The 25,657-nt window shown below is 37.4% G+C and overlaps 1 protein-coding gene across 1 annotated transcript in view; it reads right to left on the bottom strand.

The window, feature by feature from the left end:
- Positions 1-25,657, bottom strand: part of KCNH8 (potassium voltage-gated channel subfamily H member 8) — a 409,682-nt gene that overhangs the window by 103,145 nt on the left and 280,880 nt on the right. Inside the window, exon 7 of the mRNA XM_057739199.1 lies at positions 23,257-23,464. Coding sequence (XP_057595182.1) covers positions 23,257-23,464 — 208 coding nt within the window. The remainder of the gene's footprint in view (positions 1-23,256; positions 23,465-25,657) is intronic.

The raw sequence follows: 25,657 nt of genomic DNA, 5'->3' as shown, positions 1-25,657 counted from the left end.
AGATTTATCCAAATGTAATTCACAACGTAGACATGGGATAATGCGGTATTTAGAACATGAATATTACTGTAAAAGTGACCAAGAAGTTTCTAATGTAAGTTCCAAGCATAGAAAATACTACAGTTAACATTTGCTCCCGCCTCTCTCCATAACTCTGAAGACCTGCTTAATCTTCTTGGACATCATTAGGGTGAGAGGTGGAAGATCACTGTGATTCTTGTGAGCGATAAGTCAGCAGGTGGCTGTCTGGGAGAGGCAAAGCAGAGGGAGGCTGTGATTGCTATGGGGCACAAAATGAGAACTTCTCCGACCTCTTCAGCCTTCTTTGCAAGGGGCTGAAGTGTGGGACTGCTCGGTTGCAGAGGTGATTGAAAATTAGCAGGAGAAGTGTCAGAAGTCTGAATGTACCCATGTGTTTATGTGTGTGTATGGGGAGTGTGTGGCAATTGAGACCCAAAGCATTTGTGAGGTATTGTATTTGCTGCTACAGATACTCAAATAGGGTTGTTCACCTCAAACAAAATATCAAAGAAAAGCTTGAGGTTTCATTTCCGTTGTCTCAAAATAGCTACACCCACAGCATTAATAACATCATTGATAAGAAACATACTTCTCTCCGTTCCTCAAGGTTCATCCGGTGCCTGCCACCATAATTTTTTGTTTTGTTTTTTGGTTTAAAGAAACTTTTTTTACTTTGGGATACCTTTAGCTTAACACAAAAGTTGCAAAGAATACAGAGAACCCCTGTATATTCTTTACCCAGTTTCCCCTATTGTTGATATCTTATATAACCATGGTACACAATTTGTCAAAATTATGAAATTGACGTTATACATTATTACTAACTAGACTATGGTCTGTCTACATTTTAATCGAAGAAACAGAGCCAAGGAGAAGTTCAGAGACTTAGATTCCAAAACTCACTCTCAACCTCCCACCTTGTTCCCATTTTAGAGGATGTGACCAAGGACAATACTGGAGGGGCACAGGCTGTAGTAGTATTTGATACTGATTCATTGATTCCACTAAAGAAAAGGCATTGGTAAATTTGAGGTCCCAATTTGAACAGGAACTTCATTACTTGGAGTTCCCACGAATCTCACACTGATTCTCACAAACTAAGAGGAGACTTTCATTTCTGAAGTGGTTGAACCTACCCTTAAGGCAAAAGTCTGAAACAAAAAGAATTAATCACAGAATAGTAGAGACTGGATTTTGAGTCAGGAAATGGGAGTCATAATCTTGGTCTTGCCTCTAATTAAGTACATGTACAGTCCTTTATGCACTGGTTAGCATTTCTGATCTTGTATTTTTCAACTTGTGTATGAAGTGACTGGATTGAGTAATCCCTAGGTTCTTTTCCAGGTCTAAGAGTTTATGAAATAAGGTCCTGTAATGTTTCTTCACAAATGGGTGAATTTTTTAAAGCAAAATATTTGTGTAATAACCCATGATTTTGTGAATTTCTCTTTTATTTGTTTTTAATTATTTGAATGATGACCTATCAGCAAATATTGGTGGGATAAGGATGGGAGGTTTTCACATTTTGATGCATGTATCATTTCTGCTCTATTTCCACTGCTGAACAATTTTTCAGAGCAAGAAATGTTATATGCTATTAGTACTGTCAAGAAAAAAAAATGTACCATTTGTGCTAAAACCAGCCCAGAGTCAGCCAATTCTCTGAAGCCTACTTACATTTGAAGTTTGTATAATAAAAACTTCCTGAATATTGATAACTAAGATACAGCATTTCATTTAAGCAAACATTAATTGAAATATTGTACAGTATTGCAAACTGCAATAGACTGTCATCGCATGCATCAAAAAACCAAAACCAAAACCAAACAAAAACACCTTAGAAAGGATGAAAAATGTGAAACAATTCAAAACCACAGTTGAGTAGCTACTGTAGAGTTTTCTGATGAATCCTAAGAAGAGGCAGAACAAACCATCAGTTTCCAGCCAACTGGGGCACTTCCAAATGCCTTTCAAATTAGAGCTAAAAATAGAAGAAATTCGAACATAGATTGGGCTCATGGTTAAGTTAGCAGAACATAAAGGATGAACTCTTTGCACTTAACCTTCCTACATAAAATGCTCATACAACTCACAATGCTTTCAGATCTGTGCCTCCACACAGGCATTTTTTCCTAAGTAACTGCCCTGGTGTTTCTCATGGATTAATGAGTTTGTGGGACATACATTCATACCTGAGCTCAGCATATCATGTACAACTTGTCACTCAGTAAGAAAAATTCTAATCCAAAGCCCTCATTGATTGCACTTACATCAGGATAAAAACCTGTTTCAGGAAGAGAATTTAGGATAGAGGTAATTGAATCCAGCCAAATGATTTTATTTTATTGGTTTGCTAGTTTACTTTTATTATCTGCCCCCAGTTTCCATCTTGTCTTCTCTTTTGTCTCAAAGGTTCAGAGTTGCTGCAAATCTAGGGAAGAAAAAGGAATTGACATATCCATGGCCACAAGCCATTCCTCAGCTGTTTTCAGTAGTTGCCTGATAGTCATTTAAGTTAGAAAGATAGGGCTTTGGCATCTACTGAAGAGAAATCTCAAATTTCTCTGGTTTGCAGAATTTCAAATTAAAATTCTAGTTACATTTCTTCCAAATACATTAGAGGGAGATACATTTTCTAACAACTCAATTATAAAAGTAACTCTGAAATAAATGAGACCACATAATATGCTGGAATGTTTTATTCAAATAGCCCATTAAAGAGTCCCCTGGATTCTATTTGTCTTTACTTGGTATTGAAACTGTTCTGAACGCACGTTCTTCAAGTTCCTAGGAAACGCCCGAGTCTCAAAATGAAACACCAACTTTGAGGTGTCAGCCTTTGTGCTCCTTTAGAAGAGCTGATTCTGAGTCATATATCTAGTAATGCATTTAAAAACATATAACTAACTTTGATGACTTGACGGGGCGTGAAACACAATAAGTAGTGGGAGTTTGTGTGACCATTTCAAAACAAGTTTTTAGCCAGCAGGTGGCTGTGTGATTGGACTTGAAATAAACACAGGGCAATGGGTTATGTCAGAGAGATCAAAAGGGTGGCATGGGAATTTTTTAAACTGAGAAGTAGATAGAGTGCAGAGAGGTAACACATGGAGGAACCAGAAACACAGGAAGAATGCAGAAAAGAAACACGACCACAGAGAAGAGTGTCAGACCTGGCAGTGCAGGAAAGCTTGAAAACCCAGAAGGCAGGCAATGCGGCATCATCCTGACGTGCATAGGAAGGCTGGTCTTGGAATTCTATTGCCTGACCTTGTCGTACATGTAGTCATTGTGTAACAGTGGGAAAGAGTCTTGTCCTCTTTGTGCCTTAGTTTCTTCCTTTCTAAGGTAGAGACCATGGCAGTAACTTGCCTCACGAGCTGCTGTGAGGTTAACTAGCACAGTTGACATTGAGTGCCTAGCAGAAGGCAGGGTAACACAGAGCAAGCTTAGGCTGAAAAGCTGGTATGATGGCTGTTGCTATTGCTTCAGAGGAACGAAGGTTTTCTGTCTTACTGAACATATGTATGAAATATGAATCCTGAAACCTATTTCTATAAGTGGAAAATAAGCAATACAACAGTAGAAAAAAAGGACACAATCACATCATTCTTGGAAATCAAGGCTCTCGCATCATTCATCATTGCAAATGCTGCTTCCCGTGATGAGATATTGAAGACATAAAATGGGTAGGACATAGGTTCGTGTTTTAGAATACTTTCTGGCTTCCATTTGCTTTGCTGTTACCTGACTGATTACGGTAAAAATAGTAGTAAGTTGTAATATTTTTATTTGTGCACTGTCGTTGGAGACCAGACACTGATCACCCAGTGTACTGAATACATGTATTTAATATATAAATGATGTTTATACATTAAAGAATATACATACTTTAATATTTATATATTCTGTGATTTAATCCTATAGTGTGTAGTTTAATTTCTTACAACCCTAACAACTAAGTATTATATGCAATGCTGATGTTAAAATATTAAAATGTTGACATAAAATACTAAGAAAGGCTCAAGTAAAAGATGACCAAAAGCAGACATCTGTTAAGGAGAAGGACTCGGTTTTGAGTCGGAGTTCATCTCAGCTGAAAGTCTCTATCCTTTTTAATATGCCACACTCCCTCCTGTCCCTTCTTGTCAGTCAAAGTTTTGGTATTAATCCACTCCTGGCTGACTTCATCTCCTTCACAGAAGTGGCTACCCCAGGGGATTTTTCTCTGTCATTGCTCTTCCCTTCTACCTGCCAATGGGAATTTTCCACATGGTCTTCTGCTTACAGTTCCCTTCATCTAGGACATATAGCTTGGGAGGCCTGGCATTAGTTTTCTTTGGAGCATGGAAACTTTTGTGAGGTTCTCCACCACCCCCCACCCCCAGAAGCCCTAGCTATTCTTCCAAAGGTCGTTGGCGGAAATTGATGAGTTAATGGTCTGTGTATGCAAAGGCTTGGGTAATAAAAGAGCTTTTAGGAACCACAGACTGAACTCTGAGCAACACTTCATTATCCAGGAATAGAACTCTGGTTACCCTCTTGCGGACTTTGCAAGAGACCTTTATGTAGGTCAGACCTACGCTGTGGAAAAATCAAAGACCACACAGTTTTTCTTACGAGAATCCACTTTCTAATGTAATTTCTTGGACCTGATTGAAAATATTGGATACACTAAGCATCTTGCATCATGCTTTAACCATTCTCCTCAACTGGCCCTTGATGTTTACTTTCACCTGCAGGCACCAACTCTCTGTTTACAAGCCCCATCAGCTGACAGCCATCTTGCCTTTGTAATGGTTTTGAAACAATGGAAACAAGTGCAAAATATGGTTTAGTCTCCAGCCCTACACACAAAACTGATGTAACTCACATTGTAACCAAAGTGCGGTATGCAGTTTGTTTATCCATTTGCCTGTCTTGCCCTAACAATTTGAGAAAAATGTGTTTATACTTTCATTGGATGGTATCCTCTGAAACCCCTTCCGTCTAGTTTCTGGGAAATATGTTTCAAATTCTGTGGGGCAGCTTTTGTAGGTGTCATGCAGGGAGAAAGCTGTCCAACTTTGGGTATAGAGCTGAGGTGACAAGAAGCACACCAGTGACGAGCACCGGGAAGTCCAAGAACATCTTGGGGAAAAGTGGCTGGAAGCAGCATCAGCTTAACCTGGCAGGGAAGTGGGAGTGGCCACAGGGCTTGGGAGGAGGCAGCTAAGCACTCAGGACCCTGGTGAGCCCAGGCCTTAGTGGAGGCCAGGATTTGGCTTCTAGTTCCAGCAAGAGCTGAGGATGCAAGGAACGCGTGATTTAACCCGCAGTCACAGCCCTGGCCCTAAGCTGGGTGCTGAGTCCAATCTGCCTTCCCTGGTTCTCCACCCTTCAGCCCTATTTCTACTCTCTTCTTCCATAATATGCAAGACATGTTCAGAAATACAGTCGTGAATGTTCAAGAACCATTGCTCTTGATCACTCATAACTGTGCCCATGAATCGTAGAACAATGATGTGACTTAGAGGTCTTTCAGTTCAATCTTTTTATGCTATACGTGAATAGAGACTTTGGGAGGCTCTGTGACTTGTCAATCAATATAAGGTACCACTAAGATTAAAATGTTGACCTCCTGATTCCTAAAAAAAAAAAGAAAGAAGTACAGTTGTCAATGGCTCAAGTCCAACTCCACCCACTCTATGAGGTCATCGTTTTCAAGGTCACATGCCACCACCTGCTGTGCATGACTTCCGTTTTCTGAACATCCTGCAGATGTTGTTAAAGTCTGTGTTTGATGTTTTGTCTCAGGTTTAAACACAGTCAGTTTTGGGGGGGCTGCATGACAACATTTCCTGATTTATGAATGCTCTGTTTCCAGCCAGTATACATTCAGATCAATTCCCTTTGCTTTCACCTCCACCAGTCCTGAGGAGAGGCTTTTCTTGAATCAGGGGACTAAAATATTACCTTCATTGCTTCTACCTATCCAGCAGTCTCTAAATAGCTTCTAATGAGTTAATTAACTAATTCGCTCAATTAGCAAATAGTTAGCGACCATGTGTAATGCTTGAGATGCTGTGTGATATATAAAGATAAGGGAGATAGGTCTTCATTACCTGTGTCTATTGGGTAAACTTTAATACAAGTATAAGGTTGGCCAAACTAAGTGCTCCTTGCTAGAGCCATCAGAAAGAGTTTAAAGGAAGGCAGGAGTGTTCAAGTTGTACTGTAAGAATGAGTAGGATTTGGAATAACAGATGGAGGAACGTACATCTTGGGATGCTGAACACACATGAGTAAAGAGACTAGGCCAGGATCATGTAATGCATGTACTAAGAGGAAAAGGAATGCACTCAATTTGGCAAAAGTGAAAGGTGTGGGATAGAAAGCCATGTAAAGTATGTCTAACCTACGCGTTTCCAAACAAATATTTTCCTTCTCTTTCAAGGTATCAAAAATCAGCAACCACAAGAAAAGTTGGTTTTAAACTGCTGTATCAAGGCTCGTATTTGATAAGCCTTTATACTTGATACTTCCCGCAAGAACGTTAAGCCTTTGATAAACTAACAGGAAAAGCTGTCAAATCATTCCCCGTGTGTGTGTGTGTGTGTGTGTGTGTGTGTGTGTGTGTGTTTAACAGAAAAATCACAAATAACATGGGGGGGTGGATTTAGTTTAATTCTTCATAGAGTGAGGGGGAATTTGTTCAGCTTTGCTTTGAGAATCTCATAATGCAAAAAGATAATGCCCATTTTTAATTTTAGAAATAATTTTTAAAGAAATGACAAACTGAAAGGTACTGAGGCTTTGAGAAACTGCTGGAGAATCGTTGTGGGATTCACCTGAGGGTCATTCAGTCTGGCTACAAAGTCCAATAAATGTAGAAGCATGAGAGACACTTTATAGTCTTCTGAGCAGCTCATACGATAGATTTCAGGTTGATGACATTCAACTCTTATGCTGGCATCTAGATAATTATTTGTAATCATTATGAATCATCATCTCTATGATGCTACTTATAAGCATCTTAAAGGATCTTTCAGGATAGCACAAATTGTCTCACCTGCAGTGATTTCATTTAGGGGTATTTTTATCCCCTCTCACTTTTCAGTAATCCTAGTAATCAATTTTTCATTTTCATTGCTGAAATGGATCAGTCCCTTAGCCCTCTACTCCTTTATCCCCTGACTGGAGGGCTTATTGCACTGGAATCACATTGATTACCTGCTGCAGCTCCCGCTAGACGGGCATCTTCGTGAGAGTAGGGATTATGGTCTCTCTTATGCACTCGATTCCTAAGCCTAACTTGGAATTCAAGGGGTGGCACCTAATACGTATTCAGTACCTGTCTGTTAAATGATAAAGCACAGCTTTCTAAATCTTAGAGACCGCAGAATATATGGCATGTATATAAAACAGGCTTCGGGTTTGCAGAACAGCTTGGGCTGCAACCTCATCACTACTTAGTAATGTGACTTCAGGTAAGCTAGCCCCCTAAGTTCCAGCTTCTTCAGCTAAAAAATGGAAATAAAAATGTCTCCTTGTTTGTTGTGAGGATTGAAGAAGATAATTTTGCAAAACACCTGGCTTGGTGCCTGGAATATGGTTACTTGCTTAAAATGTTGGTTCCTTTTAACTTCTTCTGTAGTCTATCACTTTTCACAAATAACTATATTATTCAAAAATAAGTTACCATTCTAAACTCAAAGATGAGTTGACAAGGAATTTTCATCATGTATCATGGATATAACTAAAAATGGACATATGCCAGTGGGGAAATTTGGGTGTTCAAATAAAGTGATCCGTAAATGTAGACAGAGAATAAAACACACTGAATATCTCAAAGGCTTCATTGTCACTTAGCAAAACCATTTGTTTCCTGATTTTTTCCACTGAGGTATCTACAAATTTGAAGGAAGACATTTTGACCCAGTGTTTTGATTGCAATAACCTTTGACCCCCATCTCCCCCCAGATACCATCATTTGGTTTATCTCATTGCTCTCTGCTCCTTGTTCAAAGAAATAAACACAAATTTTACTTAATTTTTTCAGTAAATAAAGATGCTTAGTAGAAATGAGACAAATACAGTTGACAATGTTTAAGATAGAGCAAGTTAAAATTGGTTAGTTTTCAAAACAAAACAAAACGACCTGATTGAAAATAAACATTCCTTAGGAACACCGAATACCGCAAACATTGATTGGGGGAAAACTAGACATAGCAGAAATAATGAATAAAAAATAAAATTTGCAATAACTAAAGCTGTACAGAGTAAAATTTGTTATTCATCAAAAATGACTAAAGAATAAAATCTTCTTGAAAAAAATTTGTTCAGATTGGACTGGATAGCAATGTCATCACAAAAGAAAATTCATCCTATCTGATATGGAATTTTAAAAAAATGATTGCTGAATTAAATCTTTGGAGTAAAGTTTATGTAGAAAAGAACTGGATAAAAATAATTCCAATACAATAACAAAAGAAAATGGAAGAAACCTCTTTAACCCTGCTGTATAGGTATTTGATTAAGAAATTAAATTAGTATGATGAAGCTCTAGCAAGTTCATCTAGCCCTCTAGATGAGAAGTCAGAAATGTTGCCATCATTCTAACGAGAACGTCTGTATTCATCATACAATGGAAATGTCCTTAGGGGTCAAGAGAGTAAGCACAGAACATCCACAGGATTAATATAGGATGTTCAAAATGGTAAGATCAAAACAGCTTGTATTCATCAAAATCAATTCAGTGTTTGGTCGAATAAAGATTTTTAAATTGTCTGATTGCTATCTTTGAATGCAGCTGTTGACTCATAGAAAACAGAGTATTTTATCAAAAGAATTCCATTAAGCTTGCCACACAAAGATGGAATCCTTCCCTTCTAAAGAATGAGAAAGCATTGGATTCACTAATTTAAAATAATGTCAAATCTATTTTAAACCCTGGCAAAGAATTGCTGTCCTCTCTCTCCTCCTCACTCTCTCACCACACTCAACATGGCCATGATATCTGTAAAGAATGACCACCATAACATGACTTGCTTACATAATTTGCCAGACATGTTCTCAACAGAGAAATCACAGAGTCACATACTCTCAGTTGTCAACAAAAAAACACTGAATTATTCGTTTAAGAATATCTAACCCTTCAGAATCCTCTTACACTGTAGTATTATTTTTTTGGATTTTTGCAGATACATTTGCATGGCTATGAATAAATGTTTTTGTATGAAACACATAAAACACTATATTTGAAGAATGGAATCACATATGTTCACTTATGACAGGCTCTTAATGCATCTCAGGTGCTAACCGACTATTTGGAATTGATTTGTTGGTGACTCTCAAGTGGGTCAGAAAGAGTCACCACATATCCCAAAATATACCAGTTAGCCACAGAATAGCTTTGCAACCTGTAAACCTAAACCAGTATCCTTTAAAAATTAATGGAATTAGCTAGCACTAAAGCATGATTTTAAGGGCAGATGATAAAATTAGAAATACTGCCCTCCTTCTATGCATCACATTCAAAAAAAGTCAATCTTGACAAAATTCCATTTCAGGCTAGAAAGATAGCTAAAAATAAGTCCGTCATCCCTGACCATCAGCAGCAGGTTTTCGGTAAATACCGCAGGCAATTTGGACACTGACTTCAATACTGTATAGTTGCACATAATTTCTTGGGAACAAAATCAGCTGCTGTAGTCATGAGTTTAATAAAACACCATATGTTGGCAATAGCAATGATGATGGTTACATCAATAGCAACTGTAGCAGTGGCAGCAGTAAATTTAACATGTACTGAAGATTTAGTAACCACTTTCTATTATTTAATCCTCATAACACCTGATGAAGTAACTAATCCTGTCTACATTTTATAGATAAGTAGACAGTGCCTTAGACAGGTAAGTAACACAAACAAAACTGACACAGGTAGACTTCCCTGGTGGTCCAGTGGTTAAGACTCTGCTTTCACTGCATGGGGCATGGGTTCAATCCCTGGTCAGGGAAGTTCGAAAGTTCTGCATGATGGGCAGTGAGGCAAAAGAAACAAACAAAAAACACAAACAAAATAAACAAAAAACCCAGATGCAGGTAATAAGCAGAGGAGCCAGGCTGTGAAATGAATCTAGAACTCACATTCTTAAAAACTGTCATGCAACATCCTACCCTATGAGATCCCTACATATAGGTTCACAGGTGGCTGTCAAGCCAAAGGTCCATTTTTAATACCTTCAGAAGAGAAAATGGATATAGATTTTGAAAGCTACATAAAGTTAGATGAACATTAGCTTTTATTTCTGTCTTTACTATTTCAATTGACTGAATCTTCCCATATCCAATTACTGTCCGTCTATTTCACTTTGGTGTAGAGGATGGTGGTGTGAACAAATATACTAGGATACAAAGCCACCACTTTTAAAAAGAGGACCTTCATAAATCATCTCTATCTTGGATAGAGTTCTTGGATATGTGTTTCTGAGAAATTAAAATTGTGTTTTTGTCTGTGTCTTTCCCAACGAATCTTGATGAAAGAAAAAATCAAGACTCATGTCCAAGTAAAGGACATGTTAGCAAGGAGATTTTGGCAGTAGTCTCCATAGAATCGTAGACTACGAAACATTTTAATTATTTCTTCTGCTTGAAGCTAGTTGGAGAAATTTTAAATACAAAGCAAATGCCCGCACAGACACACATGACAAGAAAGAAGAGAAAAGAGGTATTGAAGTTTTTATGCCAGATGTCTAATTAGTTTAGATAAAATGTGTAATTATCTTCTATTTCTTATTGTGTATCCACGAGTTATGTTCATGCTTGTTAAAAATCTTAAATGGGAAAAGCGTTCCAGTGAATTCTTTATAAATTCAATCCTCTTTATAAAAATATTCACAAAATTAGGATAACAAACAGAGGAAAGCTTTTCATTAGTTCAAGTCTATAGATGTGAGACTAATTTTAACATGTACCAACTACTATATATAAAATAGATACCCAGCAAGGACCTACTATATAGCACAGGGAACCATACTCAATATCTTGTAATAATCTATAATGGAAGTGAATGTATTGATAAAAAAAGAATATGTATATGTATATATATATATGTATAACATACATATATATAACAATCACTTTGCTGTACACTTGAAACTAACACAATATTTAATCAACTATTTTGCAATAAAATATATCTTTAAAAAATCAAAAAATAGCATGTGTATCCCTTTTCATGAGAATACACAGCTGGACTAGATAGTCTGGCAAATATCATGAAGAAAAGTATTTTCTGTGTTTCTCCCTCTTGAGTTTGTAATAAAATTCCTAAAAAACTATATTAATCAGGTCATACGTTCTTTGGCCTCTGCTGTCTCGGAGATTGTATGTGCACAACATCAGCCAAGACTCCAACCCATTATTTTGGTCGCATCCTTCTTTTTACTCACTATGAGTCTGGAATGGAAAATTGGTGACCAATGAGCTTGATCAGGGCCCCAGAAATATCGTTTGGTGGTGACACTATGCTTTTCAAGTTCTGAATTATTTGCCAATGCTTAAATATCAGAGATTTACCCCCAAATCCCAAGTCCCAAATTCTCTGGAAGAATCAGATGTGGTCACACTTCATCTACACCGGTGCTGTGGTGAGGTCATGGTTGGTCCCCTCAGAGAGGGCTTGCCTTCTCCACTTCACCCATAAATGCTAGGTCCCTTTATCCTCTAGGCTTTTTATTTTGCGACCCCAGCTGTTCAAGAATTTTCTAGACTAAACAAATCCATCTCATCCACTCCCTGTTCCTCAAACACATTATGAGATTTCCTACTTCTATGCCTTTATTCACACCCTGTCCCCCACCTAAATGTTCTCTGATGCATCCTCTCCAAAACAGTAGTCACCTTTTGAAGCCCAGCTCAAATGCCATCTCTAGACAGATTCAGTTAGAATCGCTTCTACTTCTTTCTAAGCAATTGAGGAAGTTGTTGCCTGTACAACATTATGCCAAATCAGTATTCAGAAATAGTTTTTGGCATATTTTTTATGTCTGCTTGTTGAATTTCTAATAACAAAGTACACTTCTGGAAGGCAGGCTCTAATGTTCCTTGGCTTGCTCACAGCTCATAACTCTGTCCTTCTTAGGACCTCAACAAATATTTATTTTATAGTAAATAATGAGAGCTTTGTAGAGTTTAAATGAAACAATCTTAAAGAGTTCTTTTTCTGCTCTATTTTCTATATATCTACAGTTTTTTAGGAAAATAATCTGCAGTACATTAAACCAACACTTATTCCAAAAGAATTATCATGATTAATATAGTAGCTGGAAAGAAATAATTGTATATTAAGCACATTTGATGATGTCTTCTTAAGATGGTGCATAATTTATTTTCCTGGTAACTGAACAATCTGTCTGAAGAATTGAAGATTTCAGGTCTTAAGTTTAAATGATTTTCCCCCATAAAAGCATTCCAAGTGGGAAAAAGTTCTTGAGTAATTAACCCTTATTTAATTGGCCTTTTACAGGTTAGATTACAACCATTTTTTATATTTCAAATGTAACATACAAAAAAATAATGCTAGAATTTAGGTTATGTTACTTGGGGTAGAAATGAAGACTGTGGTTCTGGCAAGATTATGAACTTAGCTCAGGTGCAAGCCTTTCTGATAGAAACACCTGGAAATATATAGATTCTTCCAAAAGAGGAAGTGAAATGTACACATGCAAAAATGAGGAGTAGCAAGCCTGTGAACTGACCCCGTGGTGGTGATGCTGATGGGGAGACAGGGATGGGCGATGGGTCAGAAGTAATAGTGTCTGTGGGCCTGGGTATCACAGCTGTCCTTGCACAGGAGAGAACGCTTAAATGCTATAATGCTGGAACTGACACCTTGTACACAATTGAGATACTCAAAGTGTGATGCATGCAGGGAGAAAGGTAGAAATAATTTACCCAACAGCTTAGAGGGATGACGAGAAAAAATAGAGTTTGAAAAAAAGAAGTCTCTTGAGAGAATTTAAAAAATTTAGGCTTGTGCCTTGCACGCAGTGGTGTCTGAATGTATACTGTTCATGAGGAACAGAAACCTTGAAGCTAAGAAACTTTAAAAATTTGATCCCAGGGCAAGGGAAAATCCTGCTGTCCTTGGCAAAAGCAAGCAAGAAAACAACAACCAAAATTCTGGATATTCTCATACCTCAATCTGCACAGGACTCTGACCAGGAAGAAGCCCTATTAAAGATGAGCTCACAATAAGAATATTAAAAAAATACAAAATACATAAGGAAACAGCTTACCTTTTGCAATAGTTAGATGAACAGAAAATTAGCACACGATAAACTCCAGTCAATAAAATAAAACTGAAGAAATAAAATAAGATTATATATTTTTTACAGTATTTAAATTCAATTCAGAAGCTTGATTTAATGGACAAAAAATAAGAAACTGGAGCTATAAAAAGGAAACCAAAAACTATGGAAAATGAAGAGATCTGAAAAAGCACCAAATAAAATTTCTATATATAGTTGGTCAGAAAATAGTTAATAAGGATCTATAACATATATATAATTAAATTCAGAAGCTTGATCTAATGGACATATATAAAACCTTGAATTAAAAATTATACGCAAAAAATCGTATGCACATCATGTCCTCACACATAAAGAATGTGTTCAGCTGAGCCTCCACCAACACTGAAGAATCAGTATTACAGAGACCAAATTCTGTAACAACCAACAAATGTAATTAGAAATCAATAGCCAAAGACTTCCCTGGTGGCACAGTGGTTAAGAATCCGCCTGCCAATGCAGGGGACATGGGTTCGAGCCCTGGGCCGGGAAGATCCCACATGCCACGGAGCAACTAAGCCCGTGCTCCACAACTACGGAGTCTGTGCTCTAGAGCCCGAGAGCCACAACTACGGAGCCCATAAGCCACAACTACTGAAGCCCATGCGCGCCTAGAGCTCATGCTGTGCCAACAACAGAAGCCACTGCAATAAGAAACCCATGCCACACAACGAAGAGTAGCCCCCATTCACCACAACTAGAAGAAGCCTGAGCACAGTAACGAAGACCCAATGCAGCCAATAAATAATTTTAAAAATGAAAAAAAAAATCAATAGCCAAGTGTTAACTTCAAAAGTTCCATATAATTTGAATAACAACTTTTAAAAACTTCAACACAAAAATATATAGCATTAAAAAGATTATTTAGGAAAGAAGAGAAATTGCAAATTAATGAGATCGAGGGTCTAATTTACCAAAGAGGAAACTAGAGTGACCTTCCCCACCGAAAAAAAATATGTTCTACCTTGTTCTACCTTACTTACTCAGGGAAATGAAAATTCAAGCAAGAATTAGACGTTACTTTATAGCCTCCACTCCCCAACACCCTTCAAGATTTTCAGAAGTTGAAAACCATTGGTAGCAATTGTTGGTGAAGCTCTGGGGAAAGAACATGTATAATATGACCAACTAAATTCATTAATACAACTGCTTCAGAGAAGAATTTGACAATATGTGTTAATTTTGCAGACGCACAAGCTCTTTGACCGAGAGAAATCCTTGCATATGTGCACAGGGAAACTTGTATGTCATTACTCATTACCCACTGCTCATCATAGGTGCAAAACAACTCAGTAGGGGAATGGTTAAACCAACCAAAAGAATGAGTAAACTGGCTTATGTAAAATAGAATTCTATTAAACAGTTAAAAATAAACATATAAGATTCACATTTATGATGGATTGATCCTAAGAAAAAAACAGTTCAATGAGAATGTGAAAAGATACAAAGAAGAGAGAAATCCCAGCTCCTGTGTATATTACCTGTGTATCTAGGGCAAATCATAAAATCTATGTGCCTCAGCTTTTTTCACCTGTAAATAGAGACGTTAACAGTATTGGGCTCATAAAATTATAGCAGGATTACATGAATTAATGCCTTGAATAGTGCCTGGCACTGAGAAAGCCCCATGTGTGTCTGTTATTATTATTATTATTACTATTATTTCTTACATTTGTGATGATTTATATGGAAGATAATGAGGGAAAATTATATCATATATTGTTTTACTAATACATTTTTTATGGTAACAACAGCCTCTAAGAAAATCTTATGCACCAACTTTAGAATAGTAAGGAGGAGAAGATGGAGGGACAGGGCAGAATTGAAGGGCAGTGGGGCTCTGGCTTTATCGTGATATTGAATTGATTTTTAAAATAGAAATAAAGTAAATAGGAACTTCCCTGGTGGTCCAGTGGTTAAGACTCTGCACTTCCAATACAGGGGGTCGGGGTACGATCCCTGGTCAGGGGAGTAGATCCCGCATGCTGCAGCTAAGACCCAGCACAGCCAAATAAATAAATAAATAAATAAATAAATATTTTTTAAAAAGAAAAAAGCAAATACCTTAAAGCAAAATGTTAAAAAAGAAATCATTTTTAGAAGGTGACCATGATATTCATCCTAAACTTTTTTTGTGTTAAAAATATTTAATTTAAAAATTAAATTTCCTGGAAATTTCAAACTTTTCAAGCTTTAGTTTCTTCTTTTGTACAATGAGGTTGAAAATCTCTGCCTCATGGGATTTCAATAAAGAGCAGATGAAAAATGCTGCTTAATAAATGTAAGCTAAATATTAATCTGATATAAATCGTTTTCAAAAACTGTGAAGAAAAAATAAGTTTGTAACTTATTTTTCTACTCATTAAACTTATTTCTAGCTCACTTGTGAACTAGTTCACAGGTGTAGTGGGGATTGGAAAGGCATAGGAAAGTGAAAAATAGGAAGAACTCAATTGTTGCTGGTTTAGGACTTTATAACCAGGAGTAAGTATTAAATTCACAAAATGTCCCAAAGTTTTTCAAAACTTTGCTACTCAAAGGGTGGTGTGGTGTCCAGCAGCCCTGATTTCACTGGGGAGGCGGTTAAAAATGCTGGATCTCAGCCTCCTCCTCAGATTTACTGAATTAGAATCTGTTTTTTTAATTCAATCCTCACATAATTTCAGCACACATTAAAGTTCAAGACCCTGCTTCAAAAAGAAAAAAAATTAAGTTCAGTAGTCTGTCACTAGGGTCCATTTTAATGGTTAGAAATCTTCATTTTAGCCTTTTTCTCCTCTTTTTTATTTCGTATATGCCCAAGAATGAGAATCTACAGATCAAGGTTATCTAAAAATATTTTTATAATCCTTTACACAGAACCCGAAAATGTAGAGTGCTAGTCAATTCTACTTTCTTGAGGAAAATTTGATACAGTTATTGAAATAATCAGCTCACAATATCATAAGCCTGGTTATTTTTTTCCCATTACATGAGGCTTGTAAATGCTAAGCAGCTAATAACTAGAGAGTCCTTCAAATCAATCAGCTTTTACGATGTTTTATCCAACGAGGATTGGGAGATTTAGGATTAAAATTGTCAATGAAAATTTGAAAATGATATCTGACTTAATCCTTTTCCTCCCATTCTAGATTCTTGGATTTTTTTTTTCTTTCAGATACACGTTCAGACATCTACAATGGATGGGGTACTCCAGCCAAAGGATTAAAAGATTAAAAAGATAAAAAAAGCTTTCCTCTATTACAATATACTCTCATCTCTAACCTTCGAAGCAGATCATTTAAAGTTCAGTGTGTCATTCCCTTAGAAATGGAGGTAGCTTCGAGAAAGAACGTAAGGTAGCATTTTAGGTACAAAAGAGAGTTACCGACCACAGTGCAGTCTGGCTGAGGAGGCACAGCTTGGTAAGTACGACTGTTAGGTTGACACAGCAGCACAGACTGTGTTACAGGAACCAAGATGCATCGAGAATTACTGCATCCCCATCTTTTACCTAATTACATCTGATATGTGATGTATAAGGGGGGTATAATGATTTACAGAAGCATTTTAATAAATGTTTTTATAAATGTTACCGTTTAAGTGTTAGGGTAAAGATGTTATTATAGAAGACATTTGTCTTTTTGGGGGGCTGTCTAAAATCCTATGTGAAGGGGATATTCTCCATTGTTATAGTCATGGAGAGACACAGGGCCCCACTTCTGACCATGACAGTGTAAGATGGGGGATCCCTCTTCACCCAGCAGTCTGTGTCTGAGTGTGTGATGTAAGCTCGGCCAATCGGATTCTACTCTCAGGGACTGAGAACCAGGCTAACAGAAGGTTAGGACTCACTTATGGCCTCTACAAAGGCAGAAACACATCCAGGCCATCTTTGCAAAATGTCAGCAATTGTGCTTCTTGCACTGGGGTTTCTGGATCTGCCTTGGCTCACATGCTTTTCCCAAGTCTTGTTCTCCATCCTTCTATTTCTGAGTCTGCATGTCCTGCTAAGGCATTCCTTTTCTGTTTTTGCTTGCAATCAAGAATCATCACTGATACGGAAATATCACCTCTTCACTAGATTTGAACAGCACTGCTATCTCAGCTCTATATAGCTCATTGATGTAAGTTTAAGCAGGTGGTTGAAGCTTAAAAATGACCTCAATTAGTGATGAGTGGAGGTCATGGTGGTAGTTACCAGGTGCAAGAACATAATATGTACCAGAAACTATGTGAAGTACATCAACTTGAGTACCTCTATTTCCTCAAAAAACGCTGTGAGGCTCAGTACTATCACAACCATTTTACAGATGTGGAAACTAAGATCGTTGTATAAAAAGTCATACACTGAAGTCACCTTGGTGAAAATCACATGCCTAGTAAATTCCCAAAGCAAGATTCAAATCCAAGTCTTTCTAGCTTAAATCAGAACCATTATATTCCCTCCAGGAGCTCTTTAAGGACTAATTCAATGTCATTAATTGAACTTTATATGTCATTAATTGAACCATAGCAATGGTAACTAAAATAATACATCCCTACATTAATTGGGATGTAAGGAAACATGCAAGGTCTTCTTTATTATTATTATTATTTTAAATTGAAGAATAGCTTATTTACAATGCAGTGTTAATTTTAGGTGTACAGCAAAGTGATTCAGTTTTATATACATGTATTCAGTTATATATACATATATATACATTTTCAAATTCCTTTCTCTTATACATTATTAAAAAATATTGAGTATAGTTCCCTGTGCTCATGCAAGGTCTTCTAACACATTATTTAGCGAGGTGTTTATTAAAGTCTTCTTACAAAAATGTTCTGAAACATTTCTTCACATCCAAAACAAAATTTTAAATTTAAAAGCCACACTTAAACTTGAAGCACTATGTCTAAATTGCATAAAAGTTTGTTATATCCCAACAAGCAGGTAGGGTGGATGTTGAACCTCTCACCTATATCAGCTTTCTTATTTGTGTGCAATTATGAGGCTATACGAAAATTACTAATTTTTCAAAGGCTGACTCAAATAGAAAGTTTGGGCAGACATATTGTTTTGAAGATATGTGTAAAAAAGTATATAATAAACTTATCCAGCACTATAACTACACTGGAAGGCAACAGTTTTAAAGCCATTACTTAATGCTCTTCCCATATACAATAAGTATTACTAGTCCCAGCTCATGGTACTTTATTAGAAGTAATTGTCTTGATAAAATAGTAATGACAGTTATAATAGCTCCTATTTATTGAGCAGTTACTAGGTGGTGTGCACAGTGCTAAATGCTTCTCAGAGATTGCCTAATTCAATACTGCAACCCCAGTGAGGTATGCACTATTATTATGGTCATTTTACAGATATTGAAAAAGAAACAAAGCAAAACATCTCCCCTTGCTTCCCGAGGTTCTATATTCAAAGGATTGCTGCTCAAGAGAGAATTTTAAGCCTTGCTGTAGCCTTAGGATGAAGCCCAAACTCTAAAGCTTAGCATGAACTGCCTTTACAGATCTGGTCCCTGACTACCTACCTCTTCAGCCTCATCACCTCACTACCACTCCTCCTTCACCCTTTCTGCTGATTCTGGTGAACGGCTTCATACAGTCCTGTCCCTGCTGTGACACACATCTGTTCCTCAGCATCTGCAGAGACAAGACCTATTCATTCATTAAAATGCAGCTCATCTTGGAAATGCCTCTGCTGAAATTCCCGTCAGATTTAGCTGCCTCTCTTCTATGCGTGTTCCTGTTACAGTACGTACTGCACTGCCATATATCCATTGAATTATTTGCCTGCTTTTCCTACTGGACTTTAAGTGCCTTGACATTAAGTATCTTTTTTCTTTTTTCTTTTCCTCTTTTTTAAATTAAAAAAAAATTATTTTTATTATTTATTTTCACATATACATGTATCTATTCTTTTTCAAGTTCTTTTCCCATTTTGGTTGTTTCATAATATTGAGCAGAGTTCCCTAAGCTATACAGTAGGTCCTTGTTGGTTCTCTATTTTAAATACTGCACTGTGCACATGTCAGTCCCAAACTCCCTACCTATCCCTCCCCTCCACCCTTCTTCCCTGGTAACTGTAAGCTTATTCTTGAAGTCTGTGAGTCTGCTGCTTTTTTTTTTTATTGGAGTATAGTTGATTTACCATGCTGCTGTGTTAGCTTCAGGTGTACAGTAAAGTGATTCAGTTAAATATTTATATTTAAATATTTAAATATAAATACACATATATATTATTTTTTAGATTCATTTCCCTTATAGATTATTACAAGATATTGAGTATAGTCTCCTGTGCTATACAGTAGGTCTTTGTTGGTTATCTATTTTATATATAGTAGTGTGTCTATGTTAATCCCAAACTCCTAATTTAAGTATATTATTTGTTTTGGTATCTCAGTACCTAACACAGGATCAAACATGCAGTGGGGCACTCAAAAAATATGTTTTGAATGAATGACTAAATCTTAAGCAACTAACCTATTTGTTCTTCTTTTGATCTTCCTGCTGGAAAGAATTTGCTAAATAGCTATTCCCTATAATATCATAATGCTCAAAATTATTAGAAGGACTTCTATGCAAGGAGTTAGGGAATTTAGGTTCTTATCTCATGATTGTTATTTAGTGATGAAAAGACCTTCAAGATTGATTCATTCAATAATTTTCTTTTTACGCATTCGCCATGCACCGGGAACTGCACACCACGGTGAGGAAGGAGCAGTGGACACAAGTATCAAAAGCCCCCTCCACTAGAAAGCTTGTATTTCTCACCATAAAATCGAAGAGCTGGGCTAAGGTCCTTCTAGGCTTAAAATTCCATGAAATAATAAGCCAAACCTCAAATTCCTTAAAATATGAACACATACAAATATGAAGTAAAATAGAACACCAGGCAAATCAATTCATAACTGACCTTTGATACAATTAATCTAGCAGTATTAATTCTTCCTTACAAAAATAGATATATTATAGAGAAGTGACATTATAAAACACTTTTTAAAGGTTAGCTTTGGTTTGGTCTGCTGCAAAATATAGGAACTCTAGCTGTAAGTAGCAGGCCTGTCAAGGACAAAAAGGGGGAAAAATCATTTTCAAGGACATTAACAATGATGAGAAAGGAAGAAAGGAGGGAGAAAGGAAGAAAGGAGGGAGAAAGGAGGAAGTTCCATTTTATTCCTGAGGAAGACGAATCTATTCTGTACATCTAATGGTAGTCAAAATACAAAGAACAACGTGTTCTTTAATCAAGTTTTATTTGTGTGATGAATTTTTTGATTCACGGTAATTGGACCAGAAAAGGTAAAGCGTATTATTAGTGGACAAATTATATAGTAAAAACTAAATTAGCCTAGACTCTCAGCTGCTTCATTATAAAATTAGGTAGGGAAGGTCATAATTATTTAATTTGTGTCCAAATCTCAGCTGGAGAATGTTCCAAGTGAACAAATGATCCAAGTAATTTTAGGGGAAGGAAAAATCCTTGTAGCCAAGCTTATAAACCCAATATTGACAGACTACAGACATAATTAACATACTGTCTTCCTGACCATGTCCCTAGAGGTGTTTGGACAGGGTATCTAATTCTCTAAAGATAAATGTTTAGTTATTTTTTATCATAACTGAGTAAACCATACCAATTTGTTGACATGCTGTGATCACAGAATGTCCTTCCTGACACATCCCTCAAATCTATTGCCCTTGGACAGCTGCTTCTGCTGGTTAATATGGGCACTGAGCTATGATAGAAAATAGATATACAATATTAACCACACAAAACTGGGTTTGTTCTTCCATCAAAGTCATAAATCATGGAACCTGAAATAGCCTTTCAAGTTATATAGTGTGTTTTCTCATGTTGCAGATGAGGAAACTGAGGCCCAGACAGGTGAACAAAACTACTGCAAATCTCACGGTTGGTGGGTGTTGGAGTCGTGATGAAAGGAGAGACCCATGGCCCGCAGCCCAGTGTTCTTCCCATCGTTGTATTTTGCCAACACTCTCTTTGTGAGCTGACTTCCAGCTTGCAAGCCTCCCTTCATAACACTGAACCATAACACCTGGACCAAAAGTAGGTGTGGTAGGGGGCAAGGCAGAAGCAGTTCAAGGGGTTGGCTTCTTTTTCTTGGAAAATAAATCCTCTGCATATTTGTGGGAAGAAAAACATCAGCTAGTTTGATAGTCTGCAGCAGGACTGGTATGTTGGAAATGAAACACAAAGCTTTCCTCCTATAACTAAATTTGAGAGCGTGCATACGCTGAATTTCCCCATCTGGAGACTCTCAGACTAGACAAGCCTTACAAATTAATGTGAGCGTACAGGTCTGGGGCCTGAAGGAAATGAGGTCAGGTCCAAAAAGGAATCAGGTGGCTGATCACACGTCAGAACTTTAGTACAGATTCACAACCAAGGGCAGAGATCGAATGCTGTAATTCACTGAAGAGCATCAGGCCCACACTGGAGTCTGCTATGAGGAAGCCTTCGGAACAAAGTTATAAAGAGGGAAACAATACTGAAGGACAGAAAATGTTTTCATCCAAGTACAATCCAGACTTCGATCCTCCTTTTAATCAGATATTGTCTTTCCCCTTCTCCATCCCCCTGCCCCGCCACACACCTCATATTCTCTTTATGCTCTCATCCTACAGTCTTATTTCTCCCCTTACTTTGTTTCTGAGAATGGAAGTCCACAGCAAGGCATAGAAAGAGTGCTCTGATAAGGAAGATAAGAAAACAATTCAGGATGCATCAGTTTCTTTGTGTAGCTCAAGGACAAAATTGAGATGTGTAGGAACATTTTTAAGAACCTAGACAGGAGATTCACACCCTCGAACCTGCTTTCCTAAGGTCCCCAACTCATTCTCCAAAGACGCCCTTTGAAGGCTTTGTATATGCCCTATGGTGAGAAAGTGGTATTTAATGAGAGTCCATCCAGGGATGTTCCAAATGCCACTAAGTGCTGGTATAAGACGTTAGAGCATTTTTCTCTCCTGAGAATCTCTTGTGGCTTTATCCCTGTGCAAAGGTCTGAGCTTCTTTCAAAAGTCCAAGATTGATTTTTGGAGGAGAAGATAAATGAAGGATTTTCTAGCTAAGCAAGAAACAGATTCTCTGATTAAATGTCAGATTAAGAAGAAAAAATACCCTACATAAGGTACTATGACAATTCTCTAAAAAGAAAGACTGTGAGAAGAACACAGATATTTTAGGATAGAGGGTTATAGCCTTCAGAATTTTCAATTTTTAGAAAGTTCTTGTGGTTGATATAAGTTTAAAAATGTATTCATGTGCAGAACATTTCAGATTCATTTATGCAAAATTATGTAACACTTGGAACATATCCCTTAAATTCCCATGAATTATGGGGACACAAAATTTTACAAATTATATTTGTAAATATCCATTTTTCTGTATCATCACAAGTTCTCAAAGTATACTAAATGTGGAAAGTCAGTAAGATAGTGCTGTCTTTTTCTTTTTAAAGAAGATAGTAGAGATATCCTTCTTATTAACGTGCCACCTCAAATACAAGTGATCATTTTCTTATGATTTAAAAATATTGTAATGACCGGCCAGTTCCCCATAATTCACTGTTACTAGCCCTCCATTGGATATGTCGACATAAGATCACACATTACTTATCTAAACACTTCTACAGACATGCTGGTCACTTTTAAAAGTTCACCCATTGAGACCTTAACCCACTGCTCTTTGAAAAAACTGCAAGGTTGTTCCAGAAAAGTTTCTCAAAAGAAATCACTTGTACTAATGACCCTCTCCACATCCCCTCCCCCCAAAAAGATGAAACACATCAACAGTCAGAAGACATACATTTATAGCCTCATTTCACCTCCTCCAAATTCTAGACAATCTTCTCTTTTTCACTGAAAAATGGAAAATGAGACAAATGTAAGCCCTTACCAACTTCCCACTTCAGAAGGCTGTTGTCTTCCCTCTCCATTTTTCCAATGACATACCAGATACACGCCATCCAGTGGGCAAGGAGAGCAAACATGGACATGAGCAGGGTCAGGACGATTGTGCTGTGTTGGGAATAACGGTCCAACTTCTGCAACAGACGCAGAAGACGCAGCAGCCGCACGGTCTTCAGGAGATGCACGAGAGACACCTGCGGGGGGAGACAGAGCCGCACAGCTTGGCTCACGGGGTCATTGCATCCACAACAGTCACTTCAGCTAGAGCCATTCTGGGAAGTTCTTGAAATTGAGTATAATCGGGATTCCAATGCTATGGTCACTTTTATGACCATTTCTATGTCATTTCTTCACATATATTAGAAGTTGACAAGACAAAGGAATGATAAGACAATTTAGTTTCTTTCAGCGAATACTTATCTTCCTTAAGATTTATCTTTTTTTTTCTCTACCTATATGACTGAAGATAATTTTATATATTCTGATATACAGCTGAAGTGCATTATGGGACCAGGATTGAATAGAAGATGTCTCCACCCCTTTCTATGAATTTCTTTCAATGCCACTTCCCCTTTTCCATGTAAGGGAGCTGTTTTATAACAAAACTGTGTATAGACTGAAGTAAAACCCTGTAAAGTGGTAGCAAAAGTAACTTAGGTTTCTTATTTTTAAATAGTGAGACCTAAAAAGTTGAGTAAGATCTGCTCTGGTGTCCACCAGAAAGGTCAATGTCATTATTACAACACATGTGATGCACTAATGTACACTCTTTTTATACCTTCCAAGAGAAAAGAAAAGAGAAGTCAAATAAAATATTAACTCTTGCGCAAGTAGAATCTGACAAATTCCTTGACCTTTTCTAATTTGGGGGTTGAACCATAAATAGACGGGAAGCAAATGGTTTGCATGACTACACATGAGAATAATTTTTCCTTTACAGGCAGAATCATAAACAAGGTCAGCATCTTTTGAGAGTATGCCTTTATAATTATCTGGAGTCAGCTGACTTCTAATTTCTCCCTCCTCCAGCCATCTTCCCTTATCTCCAAGAAAAACATACCTAGAACACTGCCTGACACATAGGAAGTGCTCAGTACATTTGTGTTAAATGAGCGAATGGATAAATTATTATGTGAATAACTCCAAGCTCACTATAACAATGGATATTCCCTAAAAGTGTTTTCAATTGTAATCTTGTGAATTATTCTCCACTGAAATATAAAAACATCATAAGGTCAGTTGAGGAATTTGCCAGGTAGCTGTGGTCTTTTACTCATTTTGTCAGTCTTCTGGGAAGAGTTTTACTTTCTTCTCATTCACATTCATGTTCTCTTCTATCATTTCTCCAGCTGATTGCAGTCTCTACTTTGTGGCTTAGAGGGATCACTGGGGGTGAAGTTTATTTTATAGGTGATACAGAGATGACAATTTTGTAAGTAAAGTGAAGCCTGGAGTAGAAGTCTCAAATGGAGGATACCATCTGCTATGGACTGAATTGCGTCCCTGCAAATTTCATATGCTGAAGCCATAACCCTCAATGTGACGATATTTGGAGATGGGGTCTTTGGGAGGTAATTTGGATTAGATGAGGTCATGAGGGCAGGGTCCTCAAGATAGGACTAATGCATCTATAAGGATAGACCAGAGCACTCGCTCTCTTTTTCCCCACTCACCCCAACCTCTCTCCCTCTCCTCTCTGTATGAGGGCCTGTGAGGACACAGAGAGAAGGCAGCCATCCACAAGCCAGGAAGAGAGCCCTCACCAAGAATCAAATTGATGGAAACCTTGGACTTCCCAGCCTTCAAGGCTGTGAGACATAAATTCCCAGTGTTGAAGCCATCCCGTTTATGATATTTTGTTATAGCCGCCTGAGTGAACTAACACACCATCTGGACAAATAGTATTGATGGACAAGCTCCCCATTTTCTCTGCCAGAAAGGGATGTTTGAGGGAAGAATGTGAGGCTGCCCTTGCATGAGAACAACAGTCATTTGCAAAAATAAGGGACACGAGCCTGGGAGTCCAGGATGAGGCAGCCCTGGTGATTCTGCTGGCATTTAAAAAAAGTTATATTTATTTCTATCTGAGTTAAAAACTTCCTGCTATAAAATGTGAATTTTGGCTCCTGATGACTGACAGAAGAAAGAGGCATATTTGATTTAGATGGAAATATATCATCTGAAAAAAAAAAGGATTCTTTTTACTCTTGGGATGCGGCTCTGAATTTGTCACTGATGAGAAATATAAGCCCCTTGTAGACAGGGGCAAGACAGTGAGTGATGCATTCATCAAAAACCTCTATCAAATTGTAGGTTCCCCCATTACCAAGTGGACATAACCGCCTCCTGGCTATCAACTAGGGAAGAAAGAGAAAAGTTAATTAACA

The sequence above is a fragment of the Hippopotamus amphibius genome, chromosome 6 (genome assembly GCF_030028045.1).
Source record: "Hippopotamus amphibius kiboko isolate mHipAmp2 chromosome 6, mHipAmp2.hap2, whole genome shotgun sequence".
NCBI classification, from domain to species: Eukaryota; Metazoa; Chordata; class Mammalia; order Artiodactyla; family Hippopotamidae; genus Hippopotamus; species Hippopotamus amphibius.
The sequence above is the reverse complement of the archived record's forward strand: the minus strand, read 5'-3'. Positions and strand labels throughout refer to the sequence as shown.